This window comes from Macaca mulatta, chromosome 16 (assembly GCF_049350105.2).
Source record: "Macaca mulatta isolate MMU2019108-1 chromosome 16, T2T-MMU8v2.0, whole genome shotgun sequence".
NCBI classification, from domain to species: domain Eukaryota; kingdom Metazoa; phylum Chordata; class Mammalia; order Primates; family Cercopithecidae; genus Macaca; species Macaca mulatta.
Genome location: NC_133421.1, coordinates 8,864,158 through 8,889,885, shown reverse-complemented (window position 1 = coordinate 8,889,885; position 25,728 = coordinate 8,864,158). Strand labels below are relative to the sequence as shown.

At 54.8% G+C, this 25,728-nt stretch overlaps 3 protein-coding genes and 2 long non-coding RNA genes across 25 annotated transcripts; 2 read left to right on the top strand and 3 right to left on the bottom strand.

Annotated features, from left to right (window-relative positions):
- The first annotated feature begins 70 nt into the window (after positions 1–70).
- Positions 71–1,226, top strand: TMEM256 (transmembrane protein 256). The gene is given in 4 exon segments (NM_001194393.1): positions 71–208; positions 515–546; positions 814–894; positions 994–1,226. Coding segments are annotated over 4 exon segments (342 nt in total). The 5' UTR covers positions 71–123; the 3' UTR covers positions 1,138–1,226.
- On the bottom strand, positions 108–3,235 carry LOC144335304 (uncharacterized). Its single transcript, XR_013406059.1, has 2 exons — positions 1,795–3,235; positions 108–947 (listed from the first exon to the last, which is right to left on the bottom strand). It is a non-coding gene; the product is annotated as an uncharacterized LOC144335304 (long non-coding RNA).
- Positions 111–15,467, top strand: PLSCR3 (phospholipid scramblase 3). 16 transcript variants are annotated; one of them, XM_077969636.1, is made up of 9 exons: positions 111–228; positions 10,086–10,268; positions 10,929–11,106; positions 11,375–11,610; positions 11,700–11,742; positions 11,845–12,065; positions 12,256–12,417; positions 14,413–14,574; positions 14,766–15,467. In XM_077969636.1, exons 3-9 carry the CDS (start codon positions 11,100–11,102, stop codon positions 14,820–14,822), a joined length of 888 nt encoding a protein of 295 aa, XP_077825762.1. In that variant the 5' UTR covers positions 111–228; positions 10,086–10,268; positions 10,929–11,099; the 3' UTR covers positions 14,823–15,467.
- Positions 7,661–10,509, bottom strand: LOC144335303 (uncharacterized). Its single transcript, XR_013406058.1, has 2 exons — positions 10,129–10,509; positions 7,661–8,396 (listed from the first exon to the last, which is right to left on the bottom strand). It is a non-coding gene; the product is annotated as an uncharacterized LOC144335303 (long non-coding RNA).
- Positions 15,452–25,384, bottom strand: TNK1 (tyrosine kinase non receptor 1). 6 transcript variants are annotated; one of them, XM_077970191.1, is made up of 14 exons: positions 25,303–25,384; positions 24,929–25,069; positions 22,706–22,959; positions 22,475–22,545; positions 22,179–22,370; positions 21,931–22,086; positions 21,534–21,817; positions 21,031–21,301; positions 18,851–18,945; positions 18,349–18,513; positions 18,045–18,124; positions 16,490–16,788; positions 16,311–16,406; positions 15,452–16,223 (listed from the first exon to the last, which is right to left on the bottom strand). In XM_077970191.1, the coding sequence occupies exons 3-14, from the start codon at positions 22,866–22,868 to the stop codon at positions 16,110–16,112; spliced, it is 1,986 nt and encodes a 661-aa protein (XP_077826317.1). In that variant the 5' UTR covers positions 22,869–22,959; positions 24,929–25,069; positions 25,303–25,384; the 3' UTR covers positions 15,452–16,109. The 6 variants fall into 6 exon arrangements, 4 of the variants coding, with proteins under 4 accessions (XP_077826317.1, XP_077826318.1, XP_077826316.1 ...); XM_077970192.1 differs by lacking the exons at positions 24,929–25,069; positions 25,303–25,384 and adding exons at positions 24,278–24,411; positions 24,537–24,896; XR_013406056.1 differs by lacking the exon at positions 25,303–25,384 and having other exon boundaries at positions 16,490–16,646; positions 18,349–18,528; positions 24,929–25,224.
- Positions 25,385–25,728: the final 344 nt, after the last annotated feature.

Genomic DNA, 25,728 nt, shown 5'->3' with positions numbered 1-25,728 from the left:
AATGCTGAAATGAACTCGGCCCGGATTGGGCGCCTGTGAACCTTATTTGCATGGGCGGCCGGGATTGGCTGGCCTCTTGGGTGGCCTAGGCGGTGTTGGTGTGGTGCGTCCTGTTCTACAGCTATGGCCGGGCCAGCTGCAGCTTTCCGCCGCTTGGGCGCCTTGTCCGGAGCTGCGGCCTTAGGCTTGGCCTCCTACGGGGCGCACGGTCAGGGGGCTGGGGACGAAGCTGGGACTGTGCTTGGGGCGTCCTCCGGGGTCTGCTGCAAGGGCGGAACCTATAGGAAGTGCCCAGCCTCCCGGTTATCAGGCTGCCCGCGGAGCCCTAAACCTTTTAAAGTCCCCCAGCTGGGTCCAATTGGTTTCCAGTACTGCCCGAGCGTGTTCCTACCAATCGGAAGCTTCCTGGGAGGGGGTGGTGCCGTTTCTCGCCAATGTCCACCTGGGTCCCCCCTGATTGGGGGCGGTCAGGGCTGGCACTAGGACTGGTAACCTTTGCTGCTTTTCTCCACAGGCGCCCAATTCCCAGATGCCTACGGGAAGGAGGTGAAGTAACTGCGCTGGGGCTCCCTGACTCGCGGGTCTACGAAGGCATAAAGTCTGGGGTCCCTGGGGGAAATGGGCGGGGAGGGCGGGGGCGAGCCGCGGATCTCTGGAGCAGCAAAGGCCAAAGGCTCTGTAAGCCAAAGGCCTGAAGTCAAGCTGGGACTTTAAGGGTGGGGCGGGGGAATGTACTTTGGTCCCTTGTATCATCAGGGGATTTCAGACACCCGTATTGCCTACGATATCCCTTCGTTTCTCTTTTTCTTACAGCTGTTTGAAAAGGCCAACAAACACCACTTCTTACATAGCCTGGCCCTGTTAGGGGTGCCCCACTGCAGAAAGCCCCTCTGGGTAATCTTTCCCTGTGCCTAACCCTGACCAAGCCCCACACACTCCCTCTCAGCCTGCCCTGTTCTTACAATCCTGTTTTCTGTGCTGTGTCTCCTTCAGGCCGGGTTATTGCTAGCTTCCGGAACGACCTTATTCTGCACCAGCTTTTACTACCAGGCTCTGAGTGGAGACCCCAGCATCCAGACTTTGGCCCCTGCGGGAGGGACCCTGCTGCTCTTGGGCTGGCTTGCCTTGGCTCTTTGAGCTCCCTTTTGCTTAATTACTGGGTTTTCTGGGCAGTTTTTTAAAACAGCTGGAGTACGAAGAGGATTAAAAAGGAAAGGCAAATAAACTTTGGAGTCTTTGTTCATCTAACCTCTTGGAGGAGGAAGGGTAGGGATTTAACCTCTGAACTCCCTCCATTTCCTAAGATTTAATCAGTGAGGCTTAGGTCTGGGGATTCTGTTCACTTCAAGTTAACTTATAATGTTCTTACCCTGGTGGGCATCAAAGTCATAAAGAATGCTTGAAATAATGCAGATTCCTACTGAAGCACTCTTTTGGGCCTGAGAATCTGTATTTTAATAAGCTCATCTTGTGGTTCTGATGCATACTAGGTTTTTAATTTTATTATTATTATTATTTTGAGATGGAGTCTTGCTCTGTCACCCAGGCTGGAGTGCAGTGGTGCAACCTCGGCTCACGGCAACCTCTGCCTCCTGGGTTAAAGCGATTCTCCTGCCTCAGCCTCCTGAATAGCTGGGATTACAGGTGCCCGTCACCATGCCCAACTAATTTTTTGTAGTTTTAGTAGACATGGGGTTTTGCCATGTTGGCCAGGCTGGTTTCAAACTCCTGACCTCAGGTGATCCGCCTGCCTTGGCCTCCCAAAGTGCTGTGATTACAGGTATGAGCCACCACGCCTGGCCTGTTTTTAGTTTTTTGTTTTTGTTTTTTTTTGAGACAGAGTTTCACTCTGTTACCCAGGCTGGAGTGCAGTGGTGCAATTTTGGCTCACTGCAACCTCCACCTCCTGGGTTCAAGTGATTCTCCTGCCTCAACCTCCCAAGTAGCTGAGATTATAGGCACATGCCACCACGCCTTATTTTTGTATTTTTAGTAGAGATGGGGTTTCACCATATTGGCGAAGCTGGTCTTGAACTCCTGACCTCAAGCAATCCACCCGCCTCGGCTTCCCAAAGTACTGAGATTTTTAAAAAATTACTATAGGGTCGTGGTTTTCAGCCCTGTTGTTATCAGCACCCTCTTACTCTGGAAGTGAGGATTAAGGCAAGGCAGGATAGGAGTATCATTAGTTACAAAATACTTTGGGGTTCAAAGCAAGGAGAGATCGTGTATTGGGGATCAGAAAATGTGTCACAATGCTTGAGATGATCCTTAAAGGAGCTCTATTGTGTGGAAGAAACAATGAACAAAGAACAAGATGGAGAGGGGAGGGGTTTGGAGAAGCGGGAGTCTTCAGTGTGGGCTGAGTTTAAGTTAGGCAGGAAAGGAATGAGAAAAGGTGGCAGGGCAGGCTGGAGTGGCAGTCACAGCATGTAGAGAACTGGAAGACATTGAGTGGGGACAGTGTGTATTTATTTATTGTGACGGAGTCTTGCTCTGTTACCCAGGCAGGAGTGCAGTGGCACCATCTCAGCTCACTGCAACTTCCGCCTCCTGGGCTCAAGTGATTCTCCTGTTTCAGCCTCCTGAGTAGCTGGGATTACAGGTGCCTGCCACCACACCCGGCTAATTTTTGTATTTTTAGTAGAGACAGGGTTTCGCCATGTTGGCCAGGCTGGTCTCAAACTCCTGACCTCAAGTGATCCACCTGCCTCAGCCTCCCAAAGTGCTGGGATTACAGGTGCGAGCCACTGCTCCTGGCAGGGACGGTATTTATTAAACCAGTGTTGATCGTGTGTCAGACACATTACAAAGAAGATCAACCATGAGTGAGACAGATACCATCCCGCCCTCATGGAGTTTCCCATCTAGTAGTGGAAATAGACCTGAAATAACTAAACATATATCATTGCAAGTTGTGCTGTATGCTTAAAGGAAACGAACAGAGAGGACCCTGTGCAATGGCTCAAGCCTGTGATCTGAACATCTTGGAAGGCGGAGGTGGGAACATTGTTTGAGCCCAGGAGTTTGAGACCAGCCTGGATAACATAGGGAGACCCCTGTCTTTACAAAAAAAAAAAAAAAAAAAGCCATGGCCAGGCGCGGTGGCTCACACCTGTAATCCTAGGACTTTGGGAGGTGGAGGCGGGTGGATCATGAGGTCAGGAGATCAAGAACATCCTGGCTAACACAGTGAAACCCCGTCTCTACTAAAAATACCAAAAACTTAGCCGGGTGAGGTGGTGGGCACCTGTAGTCCCAGCTACTTGGCAGGCTGAGGCAGGAGAATGGCGTGAACCCGGGAGGCGGAGCTTGCAGCGAGCCAAGATAGCACCATTGCACTCCAGCCTGGGCGACAGAGCGAGACTCTGTCTCAAGAAAAAAAAAAAAAAGCCAAGTGTAGTGGCCTGTGCCTGTAGCCTGTAGTCCCAGCTACTTGGGAGGCTGAGTTGGGAGGAACACGTGTCTGGTTCCTGACTCATATTTTTTTTTTTTTTTGAGTCGGAGTTTCGCTCTTGTTGCCCAGGCTGGAGTGCAATGGCGCAATCTCAGCTCATCACAACCTCCGCCTCCTGGGTTCAAGCGATTCTCCTGCCTCAGCCTTCCCAGTAGCTGGAATTACAGGCATGCGCCACCACACCCGGCAAATTTTGTATTTTTAGTAGAGACAGGGTTTCTTCATGTTGGTCAGGCTAATCTCAAATTCCCGACCTCAGGTGATCCGCCCACCTCAGCCTCCCAAAATGCTGGGATTACAGGCCTGAGCTGCTGTGCCCGGCCTCTGACTCATCTTTAAAATGAAGAAATATTGTGATCTATGAGTGTACCTCAAGTTATGCCACCTCCCTGGATATACATGATTCAGTGGCTCCCCATTGCCCTCAGAAGACAGTCCAACATCTCAGCACAAGGCCCTTCACCATTTGGCCCTGTCATCCTTATCTCTTTGCTGACCTTCTCGCAATCCTCAGGCCAGCCCCTAGGAATTCCTTCAGGTCTCTAACACGCTGTCTTGCTTCAGGGAAGCCTTGAAAACTGCTGTTACAGGAGTTGGGAGCTCAGTAGAGACTAGTGTTGGTGATAGAAATTCTGGAATTAAAAGTATGCAGATTATAACTAGAGACACGGAATGAGATGGAATTACCTAAAATCTTCTCATTAGAGAAAGAATCTGCACACTTTTAAAAATGCATACTGGCATGCCTGGTGCAATGGCTCACACCTGTAATCCCAGCACTTTGGGAGGCTGAGGCGGGCAAATCAAGACAACAGGAGTTTGAGACCAGCCTGGGCAACATGGTGAAACCCTATCTCTACTAAAAATATAAAAAATTGGCCGGGCGCGGTGGCTCAAGCCTGTAATCCCAGCACTTTGGGAGGCCGAGACGGGCGGATCACGAGGTCAGGAGATCGAGACCATCCTGGCTGACACAGTGAAACCCCGTCTTTACTAAAAAATACAAAAAAAACTAGCCGGGCGAGGTGGCGGGCGCCTGTAGTCCCAGCTACTCGGGAGGCTGAGGCAGGAGAATGGCGTGAACCTGGGAGGCGGAGCTTGCAGTGAGCCAAGATCACGCCACTGCACTCCAGCCTGGGCGGCAGAGCGAGACTCTGTCTCAAAAAAAAAAAAAAAAAAAAAAAAAAAAAATATATATATATATATATATATATATATATATATATATATATATATAAAATTAGCTGGGCATAGTGGTGGGTGCCTGTAATCCTAGCTACTCGGGAGGCTGAGGCAGGAGAATCGCTTGAATCCGGGAGGCGGAGGTTGCAGTGAGCCGAGATCACACCATTGCACTCCAGCCCAGATGACAGAGTGAGACTCTGTCTCAAAAAAAAAAAAAAAAAAAAAAAAAAAAAAAAAAAAAGGCATACCTTCAGGCCAGTCGCAGCAGCTCACGCCTGTAGTCTCAGCACCTATAATCCTGGGAGGCTGAGACAGGCAGATAACATGAGTTCAGGAGTTTGAGACGAGCCTGCCCAACATGGTGAAACACTGTCTCTACTAAAAATACAAAAATTAACTGGTGTGGTGGTGCGTGGTGCTTGTAATCCCAACTACTTGGGTGCCTGAGGCACGAAGATTGCTTGAACCCAGGAGGCGGAGGTTGCAGTGAGCCAAGATCATGTCACTGCCCTCCAGCCTGGGCAACAAAGCAAGACCCTGTCTCAAAAAAGAAAAAAATGCATACCTTCAGAAAAATTAAGTATGCCCTCAATATATTATACAGATTGTACTATATAAAACATACACAAAAATAGAAATTAAAAATGATGACACCTGGGTGTGGTGGTGTGCGCCTGTAGTCTCACCTACTCAGGAGGCTGAGGCAGAAGGATTGCTTGAGGTTAGGGGTTTGAGACTAGTCTAAGATCAAGCCTGTGAATAGCCACTGTACTCCAGCCTGGGCAACATAGCAAGACCCCATCTCAAAAAAAAAAGAGTGACTTAAATTTTTCAGTGACTTACTATTGCATTGCAAATAGATTCCGAGTGCCATACCACTGTCTCCAAGGCCTGCACTGGCCATCCGGGCCTTGTGACTCTTTGTCACTACATGGCATCCACATTGCCAACCCACCACATTTTCTTCTGCCTCAAGATTTTGAGCTGCTCTTTTCAGCCTGTTTTGCAGTTATTCTTTGTGCCTAGAAAACACTTCTACACTTTGTGCATGCTTAGTTTAGCTTCAATAGGATTGCCTTGGTGAAGCCTTCCAAATCTGAAGGGGCACACCCTCCACCCTCCAGCTCTTCCGCTGCCTCTCTGTGCTTTTTCATTTTGTTTGAGACAGGGTCTCGCTTTGTCATCCAGTTGTAATTCAGTGGTGCCATAAGGAGTCACTGTAGTCTCCATCTCCCAGGCTCAAGCAGTTCTCTCACCTTGGCCTCCCGAGTAGCTGGGACTACAGGTGTACGCTACCATGCCTGGCTAATTATTACTTTTTTTGTAGAGATGGGGTCTCGCCGGGCGCGGTGGCTCATGCCTGTAATCCCAGCATTTGGGGAGGCTAAGGCCGGCAGATCACAAGGTCAGAAGTTCGAGACCAGCCTGGCCAGCATGGTGAAACCCCATCTCTACTAAAATTACAAAAATTATCTAGGCATGGTGGTGTGCCCCTGTAGTCCCAGCTACTCGGAATGCTGAGGGAGGAGAATTGCTTGAACCCAGGAGGTTCAAGAAAGAGATGAGATGGGGTCTCACCATGTTGGTTGCCTAGGCTAGTCTCAAACTGCTAGGCTCAAGCAATCCTCCTCCTTCAGCCCCCTACCTAGTTACTTGGAAGGCTACAGTGGGAGAATAGCTACAGTTCCGGCATTCAAGAGCAGCCTGGGCAACATAGTGAGATGCTGTCTCTAAAAAAAAATAAAAATATCCCAGCACTTTGGGAGGCCGAGGCGGGTGGATGACCTGAGGTCAGGAGTTCAAGAACAGTCTGGCCAAAGTGGTGAAACCCCATCTCTACTAATAATACAAAAATTAGCCAGGTGTGGTGGCAGGCACCTGTAATCCCAGCTACTCAGGAGGCTGAGGCAGGAGAATCGCTTAAACCTGGGAGGCCATTGCACTCCAGCCTGGTGAACGAGAGCAAAACTCCATCAAAAATAATAATAATAATAATAATAATATAATAATAATGTGGTGGTATATGCCTGTAGTCCCAGGTACTTGAGAGGCTGAGGCATGAGGATAGCTTGAGCCTAATAATTTTTTTTTTTTCTTTTTTTTGAGATGGAGTCTTGCTCTGTCCCCCAGGCTGGAGTGCAGTGGCGCAATCTCGGCTCACTGCAAGCTCCACCTCCCGGGTTCACGCCATTCTCCTGCCTCAGCCTCCTGAGTAGCTGGGACTACAGGCGCCCGCCACCGTGCCCGGCTGATTTTTTGTATTTTTAGTAGAGACGGAGTTTCACCGTGGTCTCGATCTCCTGACCTTGTGATCCGCCCGCCTCGGCCTCCCAAAGAGCTGGGATTACAGGTGTGCGCCACCGCGCCCGGCCTTTGTTTTTGTTTGAGACGTAATCTTGCTCTGTTGCCCAGGCTGGAATGCGGTGATGCGATCTCAGCTTGCTGCAGCCTCCACCTCTTGGGTTCAAGCGATTCTCATGCCTCAGCCTCCTGAGTAGCTGGAATTATAGGAATGTGCCATCACGCCTGGATAACTTTTTTGTATTTTTAGTGGAGACAGGGTTTCACTGTGTTGGCCAGGCTGGTCTCAAACTCCTGATCTTCAGTGCTCTGCCTGCCTGGGCAGAGTGGGATTAGAGATGTGAAGTGCTGGAATTAGAGATGTGAGCCACTGTGCCCGTCTGAGCCTAGGAGTTTGAGGCTGCAGTGATCTCTGATGGTGCCACTACACTTTATCCTGGGTGACAAGAGCTAGACCTCAGTCTCATAAATAAATAAATAGGCTGGGTGTGATGGCCCACACCTGTAATCTCAGCAATTTGGGAGGCTGAGGCAGGTGCACTGCTGGAGCCCAGGAGTTCAAGACCAGCCTAGGCAACATGGCAAAACCCCGTCTCTACAAAAAGTACAAAAATTAGCTGGACATTTGAAGGGGTGGCTTGCCCCTCCACACCTGTGGGTGTTTCTCGTTAGGTGGAACGAGAGACTTGAGAAAAGAAATAAGACACAGAGACAAAGTATAGAGAAAGAAAAGCGGGGGCCCAGGGGACCGGCGCTCAGCTTACAGAGGACCCATGCCGGCACCGGTCTCTGAGTTCCCTTAGTATTTATTGATAATTATCTTTGCCATCTTAAAGATAAGGGAGTGGCAGGACAATAGGATCATTGTAGGGAGGAAATCGGCAGTAAGACATATGAACAAAAACCTCTGTGACATGAGTAAGTTTAAAGGAAAATGCTGTGCCTTGAGATGCATATGCAAATATCTCCATAAACCTCTTAGCATTATTGTTTCAGTCTATCACATGGGGAGAAACCTTGGACAACACCTAGCTTTCCTAGGCAGAGGTCCCTGCGACCTTTGGCCGTGTATGTGTCCCTGGGTAGTTGAAATTAAGAGAATGGTGATGACTTTTAACCAGCAAGCTGCCTTCAGGCACTTGTTTAACAAAGACACATCCTGCACAGCCCAAAATCCATTAAACCTTGAGTCACCCCAGCACATGTCTCTTGCAAGGACAAGGTTGGGGGTAGGGTCACAGATTAACAGCATCTCAAATACAGAACAAAATGGAGTCTCTTACATGTACTTCTTTCTATATAGACACAGTAACAGGCTGATCTCTTTCTTTTCCCACAGACATTGTGGCACACGCCTGTAGTCCCAGCTACTCGGGAGGCTGAGGTGGGAGGATGCCTTGATCCTGGGAAGCAGAAGTTGTAATGAGTGGAGATCATGCCACTGCATTCCAGCCTGGGCAACAGAGCAAGACGCTGTCTCAATAAACAAATAAATAAATAAACAAACCAACCCTCAGAGGGGACCTCCAGAGTGGCCTAAAGGGGCTGGGTACGGTGGCTCAGGCCTGTAATCCCAGCACTTTGGGAGGCCAAGGTGTAAGGATCACTTGAGGCCAAGAGTTTGAGACCAGCCTGGCCAACATGGTGAAACCCTGTCTCTACTAAAAATACAAAAATTAGCCGGGTGTAGTGGCTGTAGTCCTGGCTGCTTGGGAGGCTGAGGCAGAAGAATTGCTTGAGCCTGGGAGGTGGAGGTTGCAGTGAGCCAAGATCGTGCCACTGCACTCTGGGCTGGGCGACAGAGCGAGACTCTCAAAAAAACAGAAAAACCAGAGTGACCCAAAGGTCCAGTGGCAGAGCCAAGGCTGGGTCTGCAGGCTCCTTCCTCCCAGTCCACTGCTCTCACTGCATTTCCATCCTTCATCTCAGGTGGCATCTAGGGCCCAGGGGGAACCTCCACATGGAGAACCACTGTTGCAGTACTCTCACATCTCTTCTCCCTCCAGACCCTCCAACACTTACCATCTCAGGGTATAATTCAGTGAACTAAAAGGCCATGTGTGCTCTGGCCCCCTGTGACCTCTCTGACCTTCCCCTTGTTAACTCCATTCCAGTCTCACTGGTCTTCTGCCTCAGGACCTTTGCCCTTGCTGTTCCCTCTGCCTGAAACACTTACCCAGTAATCTGCACAGCTCAGTCCCTCACCTCCTTTAGGTTCTGGGTCAACTATTGCCTTTTTTTTTTTTTGAGACGGAGTCTTGCTCTGTCCCCAGGCTGGAGTGCAGTAGCAAGATCTCGGCTCACTGCAACCTCCGTCTCCCAGGTTCAAGCGATTCCCCTGCCTCAGCCTCCGGAGTAGCTGGGACTACAAGCACCCGCCACCACACCTGGCTAATTTTTTTTTTGTATTTTAGTAGAGACCTGGTTTCACCATGTTGGCCAGGATGGTCTCCATCTCCTGACCTCCTGATTCACCCGCCTCGGCCTCCCAAAGTGCTGGGCTTACAGGCGTGAGCCACCGCGCCTGGCCTAACTATTGCCTTATTGGTGATGCCTTCGTAGCCTGACTTTATTTATTTATTTATTTATTTATTTATTTATTTAGAGATGGAGTCTCGCTCTGTTGCCCAGGCTGAAGTGCAATGGCGCGATCTCGGCTCACTGCAACCTCTGCCTCCCGGGTTCAAGAGATTCTCCTGCCTCAGCCTCCCGCGTAGCTGGGACTACAGGCGCCTGCCACCACGCCCGGCTAATTTTTGCATTTTTAGTAGAGATGAGTTTTCGCCATGTTAGCCAGGCCTGGTCTCAAACTTCTGACCTCAGGTGATCCGCCCACCTCTGCCTCCCAAAGTGCTGGGATTACAGGCATGAGCCACCGCTACCCGCCACGATCTTTCTAAAACACACATTTGAACTTCTTTGTTCTAAAAATGTCTCGGTGGACTCCTTGCTGCCCGTGGGGCCAAATCCCAGCTTCCGCACAACCCGCCGTGTATGTGGACTGCACTCCGTCTCTAAACTCATCTCTTGCGCCACTGAGCCAGTGCTCTCCAAGGCCAGGACTGGTCCTGGCTTAGGATCCAGTCGAAGAGACTCGTCTAGGGGGTCTTTTCTGACCGCGCGTCCTCCTCTGGCCCTCTAGGCGGCCTGAGCACGCTCACTGACACCGTTTGGCGGCTTGTCACCTGCGTGGCTTGGGGACCTGCAGAAACTGCTGTTGCTGCGAGGTGCCCGTGTGGGTCACCGCTGCGCCAGTGAGAGAAGACGGCGAGGTCGCCCCTGGGAGGCAGAAGGCGAGCCAGGAGCCAGTCCTGGAAGCCAATGAGTGAGTGTGAAGGGTGTTCCGCTGCGTCAGCGAGGCCCGACCGCCCTTGGGAGGAGGAGCCCAGGGGCCAGCGCGGCGCTGGCCGCCCTCGCCTCCCACCAAGGGCGCTGAGCACTCAAGCCGCCGACCTGGCGGGGTTCGCGGGGCCCGGGCCCAGCCGCCGCCTCCCCCAGGCGCTCCTACTCTCCGGGCATCTGCAGTCCGAGCGGAAGGGGCGGGAACGCCGGCGACGCTGAGGAGCAAAGCACACGCTCGGCCTCCCGGGGCAGCTGACCGCCTCCTTCTTCCCCGCACAGACGCACCGCCCAGGAGGGGGCGGGCCCGGCGGGTCGGGGGGGCGGGGCCGGGGTCGGGGGGCGGGGCCGGGGTCCGAGCTCCGGCCCGCCTCTGCCTCCGCCAGCTCCTGTGAGCCGCCGAGTGCTAGGCACCCGGGCTGTTCTGAGGGCTCCAGGTGAGCGGGGGCACAGAGGGGTCAGGGAGACCGCCCTCGAGGTGGGGCTGTCGGTCTGACCGCGGGTCCATCTGTCCTGCTGTCCGCCCACAACCTCCTCCGCAGGATGGGAGAACAAAGGGAGGGGGCGGTTCTGGGGCCCCCGAGGGAATCCTGGGTCCCAGGTACCCAGCCCCGCCCGCTGACACTTTGGTTTCTCCCCGAGTCAGAGGCGCCGCCCAAGAGACCCTGGGCCCGCGCCGGGCGCAGCTGCCTCTCCGCATTTGCCTGTCCGTCTTTGTGTCTGTCTCTGTGTCTGTCTGGCTATCTCCGAGTTTGCCTCCGCTTCCAGAACTAAGCCATCCAGACACCATCATCCCGAAACCTCAAGCCCTTCTCCCATGGCAGGTAAGTGTGCGCGCAAGTCCGGGGGTCTCCGTTATCCCCCCACGGACTTGAGAGCCGGGTGCGAACACATCCTCCCGGAATGTGCTCGGACTGGCTGGGTGGGGCCCCTCCCTTCCTTCCGGGGAACCTCCACCCTGCTCCCCTGCCCCATCTTTCTCTGCGTCTTGCCACCACGTTTCCCCCGAAGCCTTGCGGCCCATGGGCTGAAGAATAAGGGGATGAGGCCTTGGGTCCCTTTCTAATCCATCCTGCCCCCACCGCTTTACAGGCTACTTGCCCCCCAAAGGCTACGCCCCTTCGCCCCCACCTCCCTACCCTGTCACCCCTGGTTACCCGGAGCCGGCGCTACATCCTGCGCCCGGGCAGGCGCCAGTGCCTGCCCAGGTACCTGCCCCAGCTCCCGGCTTCGCCCTCTTCCCCTCGCCCGGTCCCGTGGCCTCGGGGTCTGCTGCCCCCTTCTTGCCACTGCCTGGGGTGCCTTCCGGCCTCGAATTCCTGGTGCAGGTGAGTGGGAAGGAGTGAGGGAGGATGACTGGGAGGGGACCTGGGCGTCCAGATGGGCCAGCTGATGTGCGCGCCGCCCCTCTTTCCAGATTGATCAGATTTTGATTCACCAGAAGGCTGAGCGAGTGGAAAGTGAGTAGAAGGAGTGGGAGGTTGGACCTCATGATGGTGGCCCGGATGGTGGGCTCCTGGGCGCGCGAGGCTCTATAAGTCTCCTTGTGTCACCCCGGGCAGCGTTCCTAGGCTGGGAGACCTGTAACCGCTATGAACTGCGCTCTGGGGCCGGGCAGCCCCTGGGTCAGGCGGCCGAGGAGAGCAACTGCTGCGCCCGTCTGTGCTGTGGCGCCCGCCGGCCGCTGCGTGTCCGCCTGGCCGACCCCGGGGACCGCGAGGTGCTCCGTTTGCTCCGCCCGCTGCACTGTGGCTGCAGCTGCTGCCCCTGTGGCCTCCAGGAGGTGGGAGGAGGAATGGGTCCAGGAGGGCGGGCCTTGGTGGGGCGGGACAATGATGAGGTCCACCTGAGATGAGGCCTGGATCAGGTGGGAGTGGGCAGGTGGGAATGGGAGGTTTAGTGAGGGCCAAGTAGACACATGATAGAGCTGGGACCCCTGCCTCCGCAGTGACCCTGTCTGCTTCCCACTCCAGATGGAAGTACAGGCTCCCCCAGGCACCACTATCGGCCACGTGCTACAGACCTGGCATCCCTTCCTCCCCAAGTTCTCCATCCAGGATGCCGATCGCCAGACAGTCCTGCGAGTGGTGGGGCCCTGCTGGACCTGTGGCTGTGGCACAGACACCAACTTTGAGGTATCAGGAATACTAGAGGTTCTTGGGACCTTCGTAAACCTAGATGATGCTTCCATGAGGCAGGATAGTTAACACTAAGGTCAAGACCCTGAGCTCATCAATCCAAATCCACTGTGACTCCGACCACATTTGCAGCATTCCTCCATTTGGAAATAGAATGGCCCCGTGGTCTTATAAAAGTGTAACAACGAGGATTTCATCTTCAGGAGCAATGTTGATTATTACACGTGGCCCTGAGATGGGCAGAAAAAAAAAAATCTAAGGCCAGCCTGGATTTGGGGTGAAGGATGCTTAAGTCTGTGTGGGCTGGGCCCATGTGGCTGCTGTGTATGAGTTTGTGAGCCCAGGCCCTGGAGCAAGCACGATTTTAACATGTTAACATCCTGTGGCCTGCCCTGCTACAGTAGAATCCACATGCCCCTGCCATTCTGATATCCAATATATCCTTCTCACATTCCTGTCACCAACCTGGAAGCTGGAGATCCCAAGTGGTGAGAATTTCAGAGAAAGGTGAGGCCTGGGAAGCACCTTGGTTTCTAGAAGACAAAGGCACTCCACAGACCCTTGAGTTCTTTTTTTTGTTTTGTTTTTTTTGTTTGTTTGTTTTGAGACGGAGTCTTGCTCTTGTTGCCCAGGTGGGAGTGCAATGGCATGATCTCGGCTCACTGCAATCTTCGCCTCCCAGGTTCAAGCAATTCTCCTGCCTCAACCTCCCGAGTAGCTGGCATTACAGGCATGTGCCGCCATGTCCGGCTAATTTTGTATTTTTAGTAGACATGAGGTTTCTCCATGTTGGTCAGGCTGGCCTCAAACTCCTGACCTCAGGTGATCCACCCGCCTCAGCCTCCCAAAGTGCTGGGATTACAGGCATGAGCCACCACACCTGGCCGACCCTTGAGTTGTTTAAGGGATAATTCCTTGTGCATATAAGGGAGAAACAACTGGTATAATCCAGTAGACTTTCCAACGCTTCTAATGAGGTACCTACCTAAGGTTACTTTGCAAAAATGAGTCACCTTGGTAGCCAGAGGGAGATTCCGTGATGGGAACCAGTTGGGAATAAGATGTAATAACTGTGTGATCTCCGGATGGGAATGTATAGGCTGTGGGGTTCTCATAGGGCCAGTGTCCCTTTTACATAATTATAAATGATCCATACTTGAGGCTGCACCCTTAGGACCACGGCAGGAAGTGCCCCAGAGCTGTAGGACAGTGCAGGAAGGGGATGGGAATGACACAAAAGGAAATCACTCCAGTTCTAATCCCAGAGAATGAGCACAGGAAAAGGACCAGGAAGTCACGGGGAGTAACTACCCACATCGGCATGGCCTGTTGCTGTGTGGCTCAGAGAAGCCAGTGGAAATTGTGGTTCTCAAAGGCTACTGACTGCTGCCCCTCCCCACAGTAGATAGGTGTGTATCCCCTCTAGATGAGGCTCTCATGCAGTGCTGGGCAAGACCCTCCCCTACTTTGCAGATTAGAGAAAAGGTATTCTTTGGGGTAGACAGCCTTCTAGGAGCCTTCTTGGCTGGTGAAGTACAGCCAGGATTCTGGTAGCTTTCCTTGCCCTTTTGGCCAGGTTACTTTGTGCAGGGCATAAACTGTGCCAGTTGTGGGTGGCAGGGGCATTGGGAACCAGAGCAAACCTAGCAAACAGCCATACCCTAAGGGGGTTGGATGATATCATGCTTCCATTTCTCCCACCACTGATGTTCAGTTATGTCATGCATCGCCTTTGGATAGCAGCAGATCTGAGTCTGAATCCTAATTTTGGGTACAGACTCACAGCGTGATCTAGGGTGCCTCAGTTTCCCCAGCTGTCATACTCTGTGATGGGAACCTGTTGGGAAAGCAATCACTGGGTGACCTCTAGAGGGGAAGATTCACTAGTGGAGACCCTGCAAATCCATACATGCGACTGTGGGAGTGAGACTGGAGCAGGTGAGACTGGCTGCCTCCTCCTTAGTTGGGTCCTTCCTCCCTCCCGGCTAACAGGTGAAGACTCGGGATGAATCCCGCAGTGTGGGCCGCATCAGCAAGCAGTGGGGGGGCCTGGTCCGAGAAGCCTTCACGGATGCAGATGACTTTGGCCTACAGTTCCCGCTGGACCTGGATGTGAGGGTGAAGGCTGTGCTGCTGGGAGCCACGTTCCTCATTGTGAGTTGGCTGCCCCTGCCCCTACCTCCTGCCTGTCCTTTGCTGTCATTCGAAGCTTTATGCATTTCCTGGCCTCTTGCTAGGGGAAAGTCAGGGATAGGTGTTGTGGGGGTTGAGGTTCCAGAGCTGGCCTGTGACAGCTGAGCTGGCTGGCCCAGCCGAATCTCCCGTTGACAGTGGCCTCCTCTTAGGACTACATGTTCTTTGAGAAGCGAGGAGGCGCGGGGCCTTCTGCTGTCACCAGTTAGAGGCCACCATGGTGTGAGGAGACCATCACCTCGACGAGAACTCCAGATGGTCGCCTGCCCTGGCCCCTCCTCCGGGCAGCCCCTTTCCTCCATGTACACTGCAGGGGACAGAAGGGGGCCCCCATCCCTACCCTGCTCCCTGGCCTCCTGCCCCTGTGGTACCCAAGGAGGGGTATGTATGAAAGCCCCTCTCCTGCTACCTCCCACCATTGTCCCAGCAGTCCCTTGGCACACAGGCATATCAGCTTTCACACTTTCCCCATGCACTCCCTCCCACCCCCTTCCAGGGCCTCTGCTCCAAAGGAGGCCTCTGGAACCCAGGACTCTGGGGTTTTACAAGAGGGTTGGGGTGGGGAAGGGCAAGCTGCACCAAAGACGGTGGACGTAGCCACTCCCCCAGCATCTGCTTGGCCAATTAGTTCAGCCTCAGACCATGGCACTTCAACGGGGTCTCCACCTCCCCATCAACAGCTGCAGGGGGACCCCAGTGCCAACTTCCTCTCCCACTAGGGCCCTGCCCTCAGCTGGTGCTTGCTGCGATTCCTGTGCCTTATGTAACCGCCCTTCCTTCCCTTGCCCTAGGAAAAAGGCTGCATCTTTATATGTTACATTCATATAAACTTTGTAACTTTTTGGACATTGAAAGATGTATGTAATAGGGGAGGGTAGAAGGAGTTGATATGGGAAAAAACAAAGGGGAATGTGAGAGCTGGGCTGGGGCAGGGGCTAGCCCATCTCATAATCCATACTACCCGCATCAAATGTCCTTGAGTGCAAGAGAGCAATCGTCATCACCCACGATGGCCCTGGACCAAATGAAGGCAGTTTGGGCCTATACCTCAAGTCAATATGGCGGCTTCCATCATCCAGGATGGCTGCCCCACAGAGTCCAGTGTGGTAGCTGATGGCAGTTCAGGATGGCTGTTCGCATGGTCCAGTGTGACCCCTTGATCCTCTGTAGTGAGTAGAAGCTTCCTCTGGATATGATGTATAGCAGCTCTTTTCCTCCAAGTCCTCTTGTTTGAGAATGTAGTGGGCAGACTAGATCCTTCTTGGCCGAGCCAAAGGAGCTTCAGCCTTCAGAAGCCAAGGAGCATAGGAGGGAGGAGACATTTGCCAGTGCCCAACCCTGGGCTCCTCCTCCACATGCCTATAGCAGGTAGGATCTCCCCAGGTGGAAAGTCTACCCCCGTCAAGACCTTGTTCTGGTTCTGCTTAGTCCCATGTGGCCAGGCCCTCAGGGGCCTAGGTGTTTCATGCTGGTGTCCAGGCTCGCAGAAGCTGAGCTCAGGGCCTGGCTAGGACATAGCGGCTGGCAGCTGAGAGGTCCCACTGGTAATGCTCCAGGATGCGCCGGCAGTCAGCTCTGGACCGGCTACTCAGGTGGAAGAGCTGGTCTACCTGTGGAAGCAGGAGGGTGGGCTGCAGCTGACTGCCAGGTTGCAGGGGCAGGAGAGGAGGGACCCCAAGAGAAGGGACTGGCTTTACCTTGAGGTTCCGGATGGCAGAAACCACATCTCCGCCAGTGGCTCCTAGTGCTGTCTGGCACTCCTGGTGGGTGACCCCATGTACACTCAGCTCCACCTGTAACAGACAAAGCCCCACTCAGGCCCCTGCCCCTGCCTGTAGCCCCTTGTGGCCACCAGGCCATTTCAGTGAGACCTCACCTCCATAATCTTCCTCTGCAACTCAGGATCAGGCAAGAGGCCTCCAGAGAGGGCGGCGGCTTTACTGGCTCCAGGCGCTCCCATGGGGTGATTGTGTGGGGGTTTTCTTTTGGGCCAGGGAAGCCTCTCCCTAGGGGGCTGGCTGGGCTGAGGAGAGCTAGAGGATAAAGGTGGGCGTGGAGGCAGGCCAGGGGGTCCCTGGGGCACAGCTCTGGCTTGTCGAATTTCGGGGGGGCTTGAACCACCCCCTGTGGGGCGAGGACCCAGGGACAGAACTGACTCCAGACTCCTGGAAATGCCTGCACAGTTGAGAAAGAAACAACTTGATCTCGGCTCGCTGCAGCCTCCACCTCCTGGGCTCAAGCGATCCTCCCACCTCAGCCTCCCGAGTAGCTGTGACTACAGGTGCATGCCACTACGACTGGCTAATTTTTGTATTTTTGTAGAGACGGGGTTTCAGCACATTGCCCAGACTGGTCTCAAACTCCCGGACTCAAGCCATCCGCCCACCTTGGGCTCCCAAAGTGCTGGGATTGCAGGCGTGAGCCACCATGCCTGGCCCCACTCTCTGTCTTTGTCTGCGCGGAGCTGGATGGTTTTGCAAGCATTTGCAGATGAGCTAGCCAGCCCTGTCCCTGGGTGGTTCATGTGTCAGGTGGGACAATGAGACAGATGTGCAAATGGACACCAAGGCCTAGGCAGAGGGCCCAGAGAACTCAGAGCTCAGGGCCCAGAGTGTGGAGGTGCTCTACAGTAGGGAAGGCAGGAGGGCTTCCTATTTTTTAAGATTCCACAGTAGGCCGGGCGCAGTGGCTCACACCTGTAATCCCAGCACTTTAGGAGGCCGAGGTGGGTGGATCACGAGGTCAGGAGATCGAGACCATCCTGAAAAACCAGTGAAACCCCGTCTCTCCTAAAAATACAAAAAATTAGCCGGGCGTGGTGGCGGGCGCCTGTAGTCCCAGCTACTCAGGAGGCTGAGGCAGGAGAATGGCACAAACCTGGGAGGCAGAGCTTGCAATGAGCTGAGATCACGCCACTGCACTCCAGCCTGGGCAACAGAGCGAGACTCCGTCTCAAGACAAAAAAAAAAAGATTCCGTAGTATAGGGCTGGGTGCAGTGGCTCACGCCTGTAATCCCAGCACTTTGGGAGGCCAGGGTGGGCAGATCACCTGAGGTCGGCAGTTCAAGGCCAACCTGGGCAACATGGTGAAACCTCATCTCTACTAAAAATACAAAATTAGCCGGGCGTGGTAGCGCATGCCTGTAGTCCCAGCTAGTCGGGAGGCCGAGCCAGGAGAATCACTTGAACCCGGGAGGTGGAGGTTGTGGTGAGCCAAGATCACGCCATTGCACTCCAGCCTGGGCAAAAAGAGTGAAACTCTGTCTCAAAAAAACAAAAACAAAAAAAGATTTCACAGTATAGCTAGGATGCCAGGAGACAGAATTCAGAGGAAGGCAATAATAGATGCAAGGGCATGGATCAGGGCAGGGGGTCGGAATTGAAGGGCTGGTCTTGATCTCCTCAGGGACTCTGGAGTCCGCCACACTCACCTTTCATCCTCTCCAGGGGCACGTTTCTCCTCTGGCCCCGTGCTGGGGGCACATCCCAAACATTTGCCTTCTTTCTGTCTCTGTCAGAGAGGGATCCAGTTCGTCCTCCACACCAACCCTCCCCACCCCACAGATCAATACACCCTCCCAAAAAAACTCACGGGGGAACCTAGGAGACCCAGCGCCCAGGGTGGAGGCTGCAGCTTCATTCTGGTCCTGTCCCCAAGCTTCCTTTCCAGAGAATCTCCTGGACTTCATCAGTTCTCCCAGCCCACCCCTGTCCCCCACCCTTTCAGGTCCTCACCCATCTATGTTTCCTGGGTGTTGATCTCCCCGGGCAGGGGTGCCTCTGTGAACTGGACGGGTGACTGGCAAGCCCCCCGCATCTGCCAGCGTCACCGCTGAGGCTGGGAAGCTGCCCACTTTGAAGGTGCGACCATTCTGGCCCTTCCAGATTGTAGAGTCAGGGCTGTGGAAAGAGGAGCTGGTAAATGGGATAGGAATAAGAGCAAGAGTTAGGGCTGGGCCCTGGCCCACAGTCAGCTCACTAGGCTATGTGCCTTGGAGCTGCATCTGCCTAGAGGAAGGGAAGCATTTTTCCTAATGCAATAAGGCTCTATGGGCCAGCAGTGGCTCCAGCAGGGAGGCCAGGACCATACTGGAGCTTTCAGGACCCAGTGGGGAGAGGAGATGAGACAGAAGATCCGGGTTAAGGAGCTGGAGAGAAGCAGAGAAGGAAGGGATCAGGAATTAGGTTGGGAGGGTATCCTCCTCCTGAGGATGCTTGGGAGGTACAGGACTGTCACCTGCCCTCGATGACTGTGATGGGGTCACCAGTCTCCATCCTCAGGGCACCTGGCTCTGTGACGTCCCTCACACAGCATCCTTCCGAAGGCCAGGCCTGTGGAGACAGGAGGAAAGGGTGGCTGGGCTTGTGGCCTGAGTCAGAAAGGTAATATGGGAGCAGGAATAAAGAAAAACCCCGGCCGGGCGCGGTGGCTCAAGCCTGTAATCCCAGCACTTTGGGAGGCCGAGACGGGCGGATCACGAGGTCAGGAGATCGAGACCATCCTGGCTAACACGGTGAAACCCCGTCTCTACTAAAAAATACAAAAAACTAGCCGGGCGAGGTGGCGGGCGCCTGTAGTCCCAGCTACTCGGGAGGCTGAGGCAGGAGAATGGCGTAAACCCGGGAGGCGGAGCTTGCAGTGAGCCGAGATCGCGCCACTGCACTCCAGCCTGGGTGACAGAGCCAGACTCCGTCTCAAAAAAAAAAAAAAAGAAAAACCCCGTTCTGTATGTCATCTGTGCTGGGCCCAGGGTGGGACTCTCCCTGTCCCCCAGTTGTAATTCAGTGAGGGAGGCAGACCTGGATCTCATGACAAACAGGTCAGGGCTCAAGGAGCAAGCGAGGGCCCTAACTACCTAGGGGGACTAACAGGAGTGTCATCCTGTACACGGCTTTCACTCCTCATCCAGGCCCATCAGATCAGCCTCCCAAGCCCCTCTGGGAAATTTCCACTGCCTCTACCCTCACCCAGACCTCCTCATCTCCCTTCTGCTTCACAGCCACTGTTGCCTACCTGGTCTCCCAGCCTCAGCATCATCCCTCTAATCCATTCTTGCGCCACACCAGAGTGCCGTCACGGGCAGAGTGGCTTGTAACTCCCCTGTTTAGTAGGCTTCCCTGGCTCCCAAATGCCTTCAGAGTAAAGACTAAACTTTAGTGGTAGAGTGTAGCAGCTTAGGGAACAGCTCTGAAGTCAAATTGACTGGCTCAAATCCCAACTCCTCCACTTACCATGTGACTTTAGGTAACTCTCAGTGCCTCAACTGCCCATCAGTAACATGGAGATAATAATAATTACCTCATCCAGGCCGGGCATGGTGGCTCATGCCTGTAATCCCAGCATTTTGGGAGGCTGAGGCGGGTGGATCATTCGAGGTCAGGAGTTTGAGACCAGCCTGGCCAACATGGTGAAACCTCATCTCTACTAAAAATACAAAAATTAGCCAGGCATGGTGGCAGGCAACTGTAGTTCCAGCTACTCAGGAAGCTGAAACAGGAGAATTGCTTGAACCCGGGAAGTGGAGGTTGCAGTGAGCCAAGATCCCACCATTGCACTCCAGCTAGGGTGACAGAGCAAGACTCTGTCTCAAAAGAAAATAATAATAATAATAATTACCTCATCCAATGGTTGAGAGCATTAAATGAGCGAATCTGCATATGCGCCCATGTGAAGCTCACAATGCAGTGTCCTGCACAGGTTAAGTGCTCTACGTGTTAGCTTAACACGCTTTGCAAAGCCCTCCATGACACAGCTCCTGCTCACTCTGCTGCCTCATTATTATTATTATTATTATTATTATTTGAGATGGAGTTTCACTCTTTTTGCCCAGGCTGGAGTGCAACGGCGCGATCTCGGCCCACCACAACCTCTGCCTCCCGGGTTCAAGCAAATTCTCCTGCCTCAGCCTCCCAAGTAGCTGGGATTACAGGCATGCACCACCACGCCCAGCTGATTTTGTATTTTTTAGTAGAGACAGGGTTTCTCCATGTTGGGCAGGCTGGTCTTGAACTCCCAACCTCAGGTGATCTGCCCACCTTTGCCTCCCAAAGTGCTGGGATTACAGAGGTGAGCCACTGCGCCCTGGCCTGCGGCTTCATTACTTCTATTTCCCCCTCCCACACTGAGTCCTTCTCTTCCTCTGCCTGTCAACATGACTGTAACTGAGTGCTGTCTCCTCTATGCCCCTTTTCTGGCCCAGACACAGACCCCAGCCTTTCAGTCTGGGGTCTGTGTATCCCCAAGTTGCCTCCTTAGGGCCCTGATCTCCCTGCAAGTAGGGACTGCATCTGTTTCGCTCAGAGCTGAATCCCAGAGCCCAGCACAGGCATCTGGATATGTTAGTCCTTGCATGGAACCCTGGGAGAGCGAATGGAGGGAAGAGGGACTGTGTATCTAGTGCGGTAGGGGGTTCCCACCTCTTGCAGCAGCCCCTCCAGGTGGGAAAAGCTAGGCCGGTCAGCCGGGTGGGGGGCCCAGCAGCGCAAGGCGAGGGAGTAGAGGGCCCTGGAGCAGATGGGAGGCCTAGGCAGCCTGGCTCTGTCCTCCAGCCGCTGCAGGATGAGGTAGGGTGGGACCCCGGCCCAGGGTTCCTCGCCCCCGGAGAACATCTCCCACAACGTCACCCCAAACATCCACACGTCCGAGGCAGACGAGAAGGCTCCGTGGCGCAGGCTCTCTGGGGCACACCTGCGGAAGGAAGCGGAGCTGAAAGGGGGCCGGACACGTGCTCCTCGGCGGCTCACCTTCCACGGAGCACCCCCGAGTGCTCCCATCTTTCACAAAAGTCCTCTTTTCCTAGGAGGATAACCCTTCTGGTCCCAGCTTCCCTCAGAAGCCCGGCCCCCTCCGATCTCCCTCGGCTGCTGCCCTCCGGATTCGCCCGGCTCAGAGCCCGATGCCCCCGCGGGCCCGCGCTCACCATGCGTAGGGGATGGGGCGGGGCCCGCCCATGACGTAGCGGCCCCGAGTGCCGCCCAGAGGCCGCACCAGCCCGAAGTCAGCCACCTTGATGGTGCGGGGCGACGCCAGCAGCAGGTTGCGCGTAGCGAGGTCTCGGTGCACCATCCCGCGGGACCCCAGGTACGCCATGGCTCCCGCCAATTGCCGCAGGAAGAGGCAGAGCAGGGACACGGGCAGCGGGGGCGTCGGGGCCGAGGCCGTTAGGCGCGCGTGCAGGGAGCCCAGTGGCGCCAGCTCCATCACCTGCAGGAGGGAGCACCGCACCGCGTGAGCCGGACCCACTGGTCCCAGCTTCCCTCCTGCCGCACTCTCCTGCTGCACGGCTGTCCCGGGAACCAGCGGCTGGATCTGCTCACCATCTGCAGGGGCTGGCCCAGTACAAGGCCGTGCAGACGCAGCACGTGTGGGTGCTCCAAGTTCATCATGACCGATACCTCTCGCAGGAAGTCCCCCAGTTCTGTGCCCATCGGGCCTTCGGGACCTACCCGGAGGGACTTGACAGCCACTGGGACCTGGAGGTAGGGGGAAGCAACTTTAGGCATTGTGGGCATGAAGAACAGAGGGGACAGCCGGCCTGGATGAAGTGGGCTCCCTGGACACTCACACTCTTGCCATTGGGCAGCGTCCACAGCCCTCGGTGCACCACACCGAAGCAGCCCGAACCCAGCAGCTCCCCTCTGCAAACAGCACCCTCTGGGATCAGACACTTGAGGCCCCCCTCTGGCTCAGGGAGGTGCGCTGGGCTGTCGGAGGGCAGGGTGGGCTCCTTGTGCTCAGGAGCAAAACCTCCAAGGATCTGAAACAGGGATGGGAAATCCGGTATGCAGAGCCCTGCACCCCCCTCCCTGCCCCTCAAGCCACCTCATTCCCAGGCCCAAGCTGCCCACTCACAACACACACCTTGTAGACCCAGTTCTTAGACTTAGGCCCGGAACGTAGCCTTTTCAGAGCTTCGGACAGTCTGCGCTGGGCTGTGGGAGGCCAGAATCAGGGCTGGGGTGGAGGTGGGGGTGGGGAAGAGTGCGGAGAGACTTACAGGGAAGAAAAGGGCTGGAAGAGGGTTGTGGTGGGGGAAGGCAACTGATAGGCTGTGGACAGAGACACCAGGGCCTCGGGGCAGGGGTCTCTCACCAGGCCGGCCCATGCCAATGCCGTCCAGGTCCTCGGGCTTTACAAAGTCAAAGTGCTCTGGCCGAGTGACATTAAGCTCCTGAAGGATGGGCCAGTAAAACTGGGCCAGCTGGATGTCCCGGAGCAGCTTCAGTAGCCACAGGGAGCCGGCCTCAGGAAGCATGTCCGGAGAAGGAGTCCCGAAGGATGAGGGCACTCTCCTTCAGATGTTCGGCCCAGGGTAGGCCCTAGAGAGACCGGGTCTCCAGCTCCACCTGCACGTCATCAGAAACACTCAGGTACAGAGGGAGGCACACAGCAGAGACAGCCAGGATCCCTGCCACCCACACACACAAATACCAGGTAGAATATTCCCCGTGCCCACGGCATCTGGGTACTCTGTCCCTTCACCTCTGAGTAACCTGCTCTGCTCACACCTGCAATTTTAGCATGCTGCCTGCTCCTACTACAGACTCCAGGTATGTTACCATCCTGACTCTGAAATATCATGGCACATCATACACCCGGACACCCAGAAACACTGCCCTTTTAGACCTGAGCTACACGGTGGCACACACTCACTCATACACACCTGAGACATCTCCCTTCCTCCAACATGAGACATGTTTGCCTACCACACACACTAGAGATGCCCAGATATGACAACCACACCATACCTCAGGCATGTAGGTAGAGCACACACACACACGAAGGTACACTGCCTCCCACACACTGCCCCACACACACTGAAACCTACAGATATACTGCAAAACATGGCCGAGGCTCCCAAATACATGTCCTCCTTTTTTTTTTTTTGAGACGGAGTCTCGCTCTGTCGCCCAGGCTGGAGTGCCATGGCGCTATCTCAGCTCACTGCAAGCTCCGCCTCCTGGGTTCATGCCATTCTCCTGCCTCAGCCTCCCATGTAGCTGGGACTACAGGTGCCTGCCATCACTTACGGCTAATTTTTTGTATTTTTAGTAGAGACGGGGTTTCACTGTGTGAGCTGGGGTAGTCTCGATCTCCTGACCTCGTGATCCGCCTGCCTCGGCCTCCCAAAGTGTGTCCTGTTTTTTTTTTTTTTTTTTGAGCCAAGTCTCGCTCTCTCATCTAGGCTGGAGTGCAGTGGCATGTTCTCGGCTCACTGCAACCTCTGCCTCCCGGGTTCAAGCAATTCTTCTGCCTCAGTCTCCTGAGTAGCTGGGACTACAGGCGCGTGCCACCATGCCCAGCTATTTTTTGTATTTTTAGTAGAGACAGGGTTTCACCATATTGGCCAGGCTGGTCTTGAACTCCTGACCTTGTGATCCGCCCACCTCGGCCACCTAAAGTGCTGGGATTACAGGCGTGAGCCACCGCGCCTGGTCGATATATGTCCTCTTAACGCTGAGACATTCCAGCATGTGGCCACAAAACGCCCAGGCTCATCCATGTCCTTCCATGAGATGTTCCTTGTACATACATGTCACATCCATGGGGCACAGCAGTTCACTGCCTCCAAACACCTAGATACACTGCCCCACACGACTGAGACACAAAAGTCCACATGAACACAACACAGAGACATGGAGGTACAGTGTGCACACAGCATACCTGAGCTATAGGGGCATACATAGGGCCACCTTAAGCCAAAAGAGGTCCAGGGGTCCTTGCCTCTACTCCACCGGAGGCAGCAACATTTGAAATCAAATCAGGCACTTGTGATGGCCGCTAGGCTTAGGTGCTGCCTATGGAGTCACGGAGGCTGTCAGGTACACAGTCCCACACCTACCTGAACTCAGCCCCAGGCACAGATGCCTGCCGGCAGCCTGAGTCACTAGGTCTAACTTGGCTTCAAAGCAACTCCACCAACCTTTGTTAAATAAGGCTCTGGGCCTCTGGATACTGGCAGCCTGCTCACACTTTCCCTAATACACACCTGGACCCGTCCTTTCCCCTACAATATAAGCAAGGAGGAAGAGGATCGAGGCTGGGCCTAGCTGGAAACGCGCAGGTGGGCTCAGAACCGGGCGCGAGCGGGGGTTGGGTTGGGAAGGAGAAAGCCCTGGACCCTGGGGAACCCGGCCCTGCGCGCTCGGTGGGAAGTAGGGAGCGCAGGAGAAGGGAGACAGGAGGAAGCGCGGCTGCGGGAGGGAAGGACGTAGGAGAAGGGGACAGGCCCAGAGCCTCCGGGACGCGCCCCCAGCGACGGCTGCTCCGTCGGCCCGCCCCAGCCCGGGCCCCCTGCTCGGTCCGGACCCTCACCTGGTCAAGGCGGAAGCGGCGACTGCGGAACCTCCCAGGCTGCCTGGGCTAAATCCGAGAAGGCGGGACAGGAGTAAATCCCGCGGAGGGCGGGGACCTGGCGGCTGGCCCGGGGCTGGCGAGAGCCGCACCCCGAGTTCCCTGGTGGGACAAGGTGACGGTCGCCAGGGCGGCTGGCAGCCCCTCCCTCCTCTAGACCAGATCGCCCCGACTGTGAGAAGACCCTTTCCCTTCTCCTCTGCTCAACTTCCTTCACGTCTTTCCAGCCTCCTCCGAATAGCTTCCCAGCCCTCCCCAGACTTCACTCCTCTGTTTCTGTTCCCCGTGCCCTCTCGCCAAATCCTTCACCTCTCAGCCAGGACCCCACTGCTTACCTGAATAAGCGCCCGGTAGAGCTATCCTGTTCATGCACAGAGAATATAAGGCTAAATAGGACACAGTTCCTGCCCCATGGCAGGGGGTTCAGTTTCCTAGCATGCTTTTCTTAATGAACCCTGGAATGGGGCCAGGGCAGAGTTGTTGGTGTTGGTAGGGAGAGTTGGCCCTGGCCTAGACAGAGTCTACAGTTGAAGCTGTTGTTGATCACGGGCAGCATTCCATGCCTCAGGGCACGCTTCCCCATTACTGACACTCCTGGGCTTCATTCCAGCATAATGCCCGCCCTCCATGTAAGCTCTGCAGAACCCAGGGCCCTGTACACTTCTACCTAGCCTGTGGCCACCGGGACTCAGTCCAAACCTTGAAGAAGGCTCTGAGAAGGAGCATTTGTCCCCGCGTCTCTCAGGGGTCCCAGAGAGGAA

Coding starts and splice junctions, on each gene's coding strand:
- PLSCR3 (XM_077969636.1), top strand. Junction 11,611..11,699: donor GCCTCGAATTCCTGGTGCAG/GTGAGTGGGAAG, acceptor CCCTCTTTCCAG/ATTGATCAGATTTTGATTCA. Junction 12,066..12,255: donor GCCCCTGTGGCCTCCAGGAG/GTGGGAGGAGGA, acceptor TTCCCACTCCAG/ATGGAAGTACAGGCTCCCCC.
- TNK1 (XM_077970190.1), bottom strand. CDS start 22,868: ATGCTTCCTGAGGCCGGCTCCCTGTGGCTACTGAAGCTGCTCCGGGAC. Junction 21,302..21,533: donor CGCCCCATCCCCTACGCATG/GTGAGCGCGGGC, acceptor TTCCTTCCGCAG/GTGTGCCCCAGAGAGCCTGC. Junction 18,946..21,030: donor TGGAGGGGCTGCTGCAAGAG/GTGGGAACCCCC, acceptor CTGTCTCCACAG/GCCTGGCCTTCGGAAGGATG.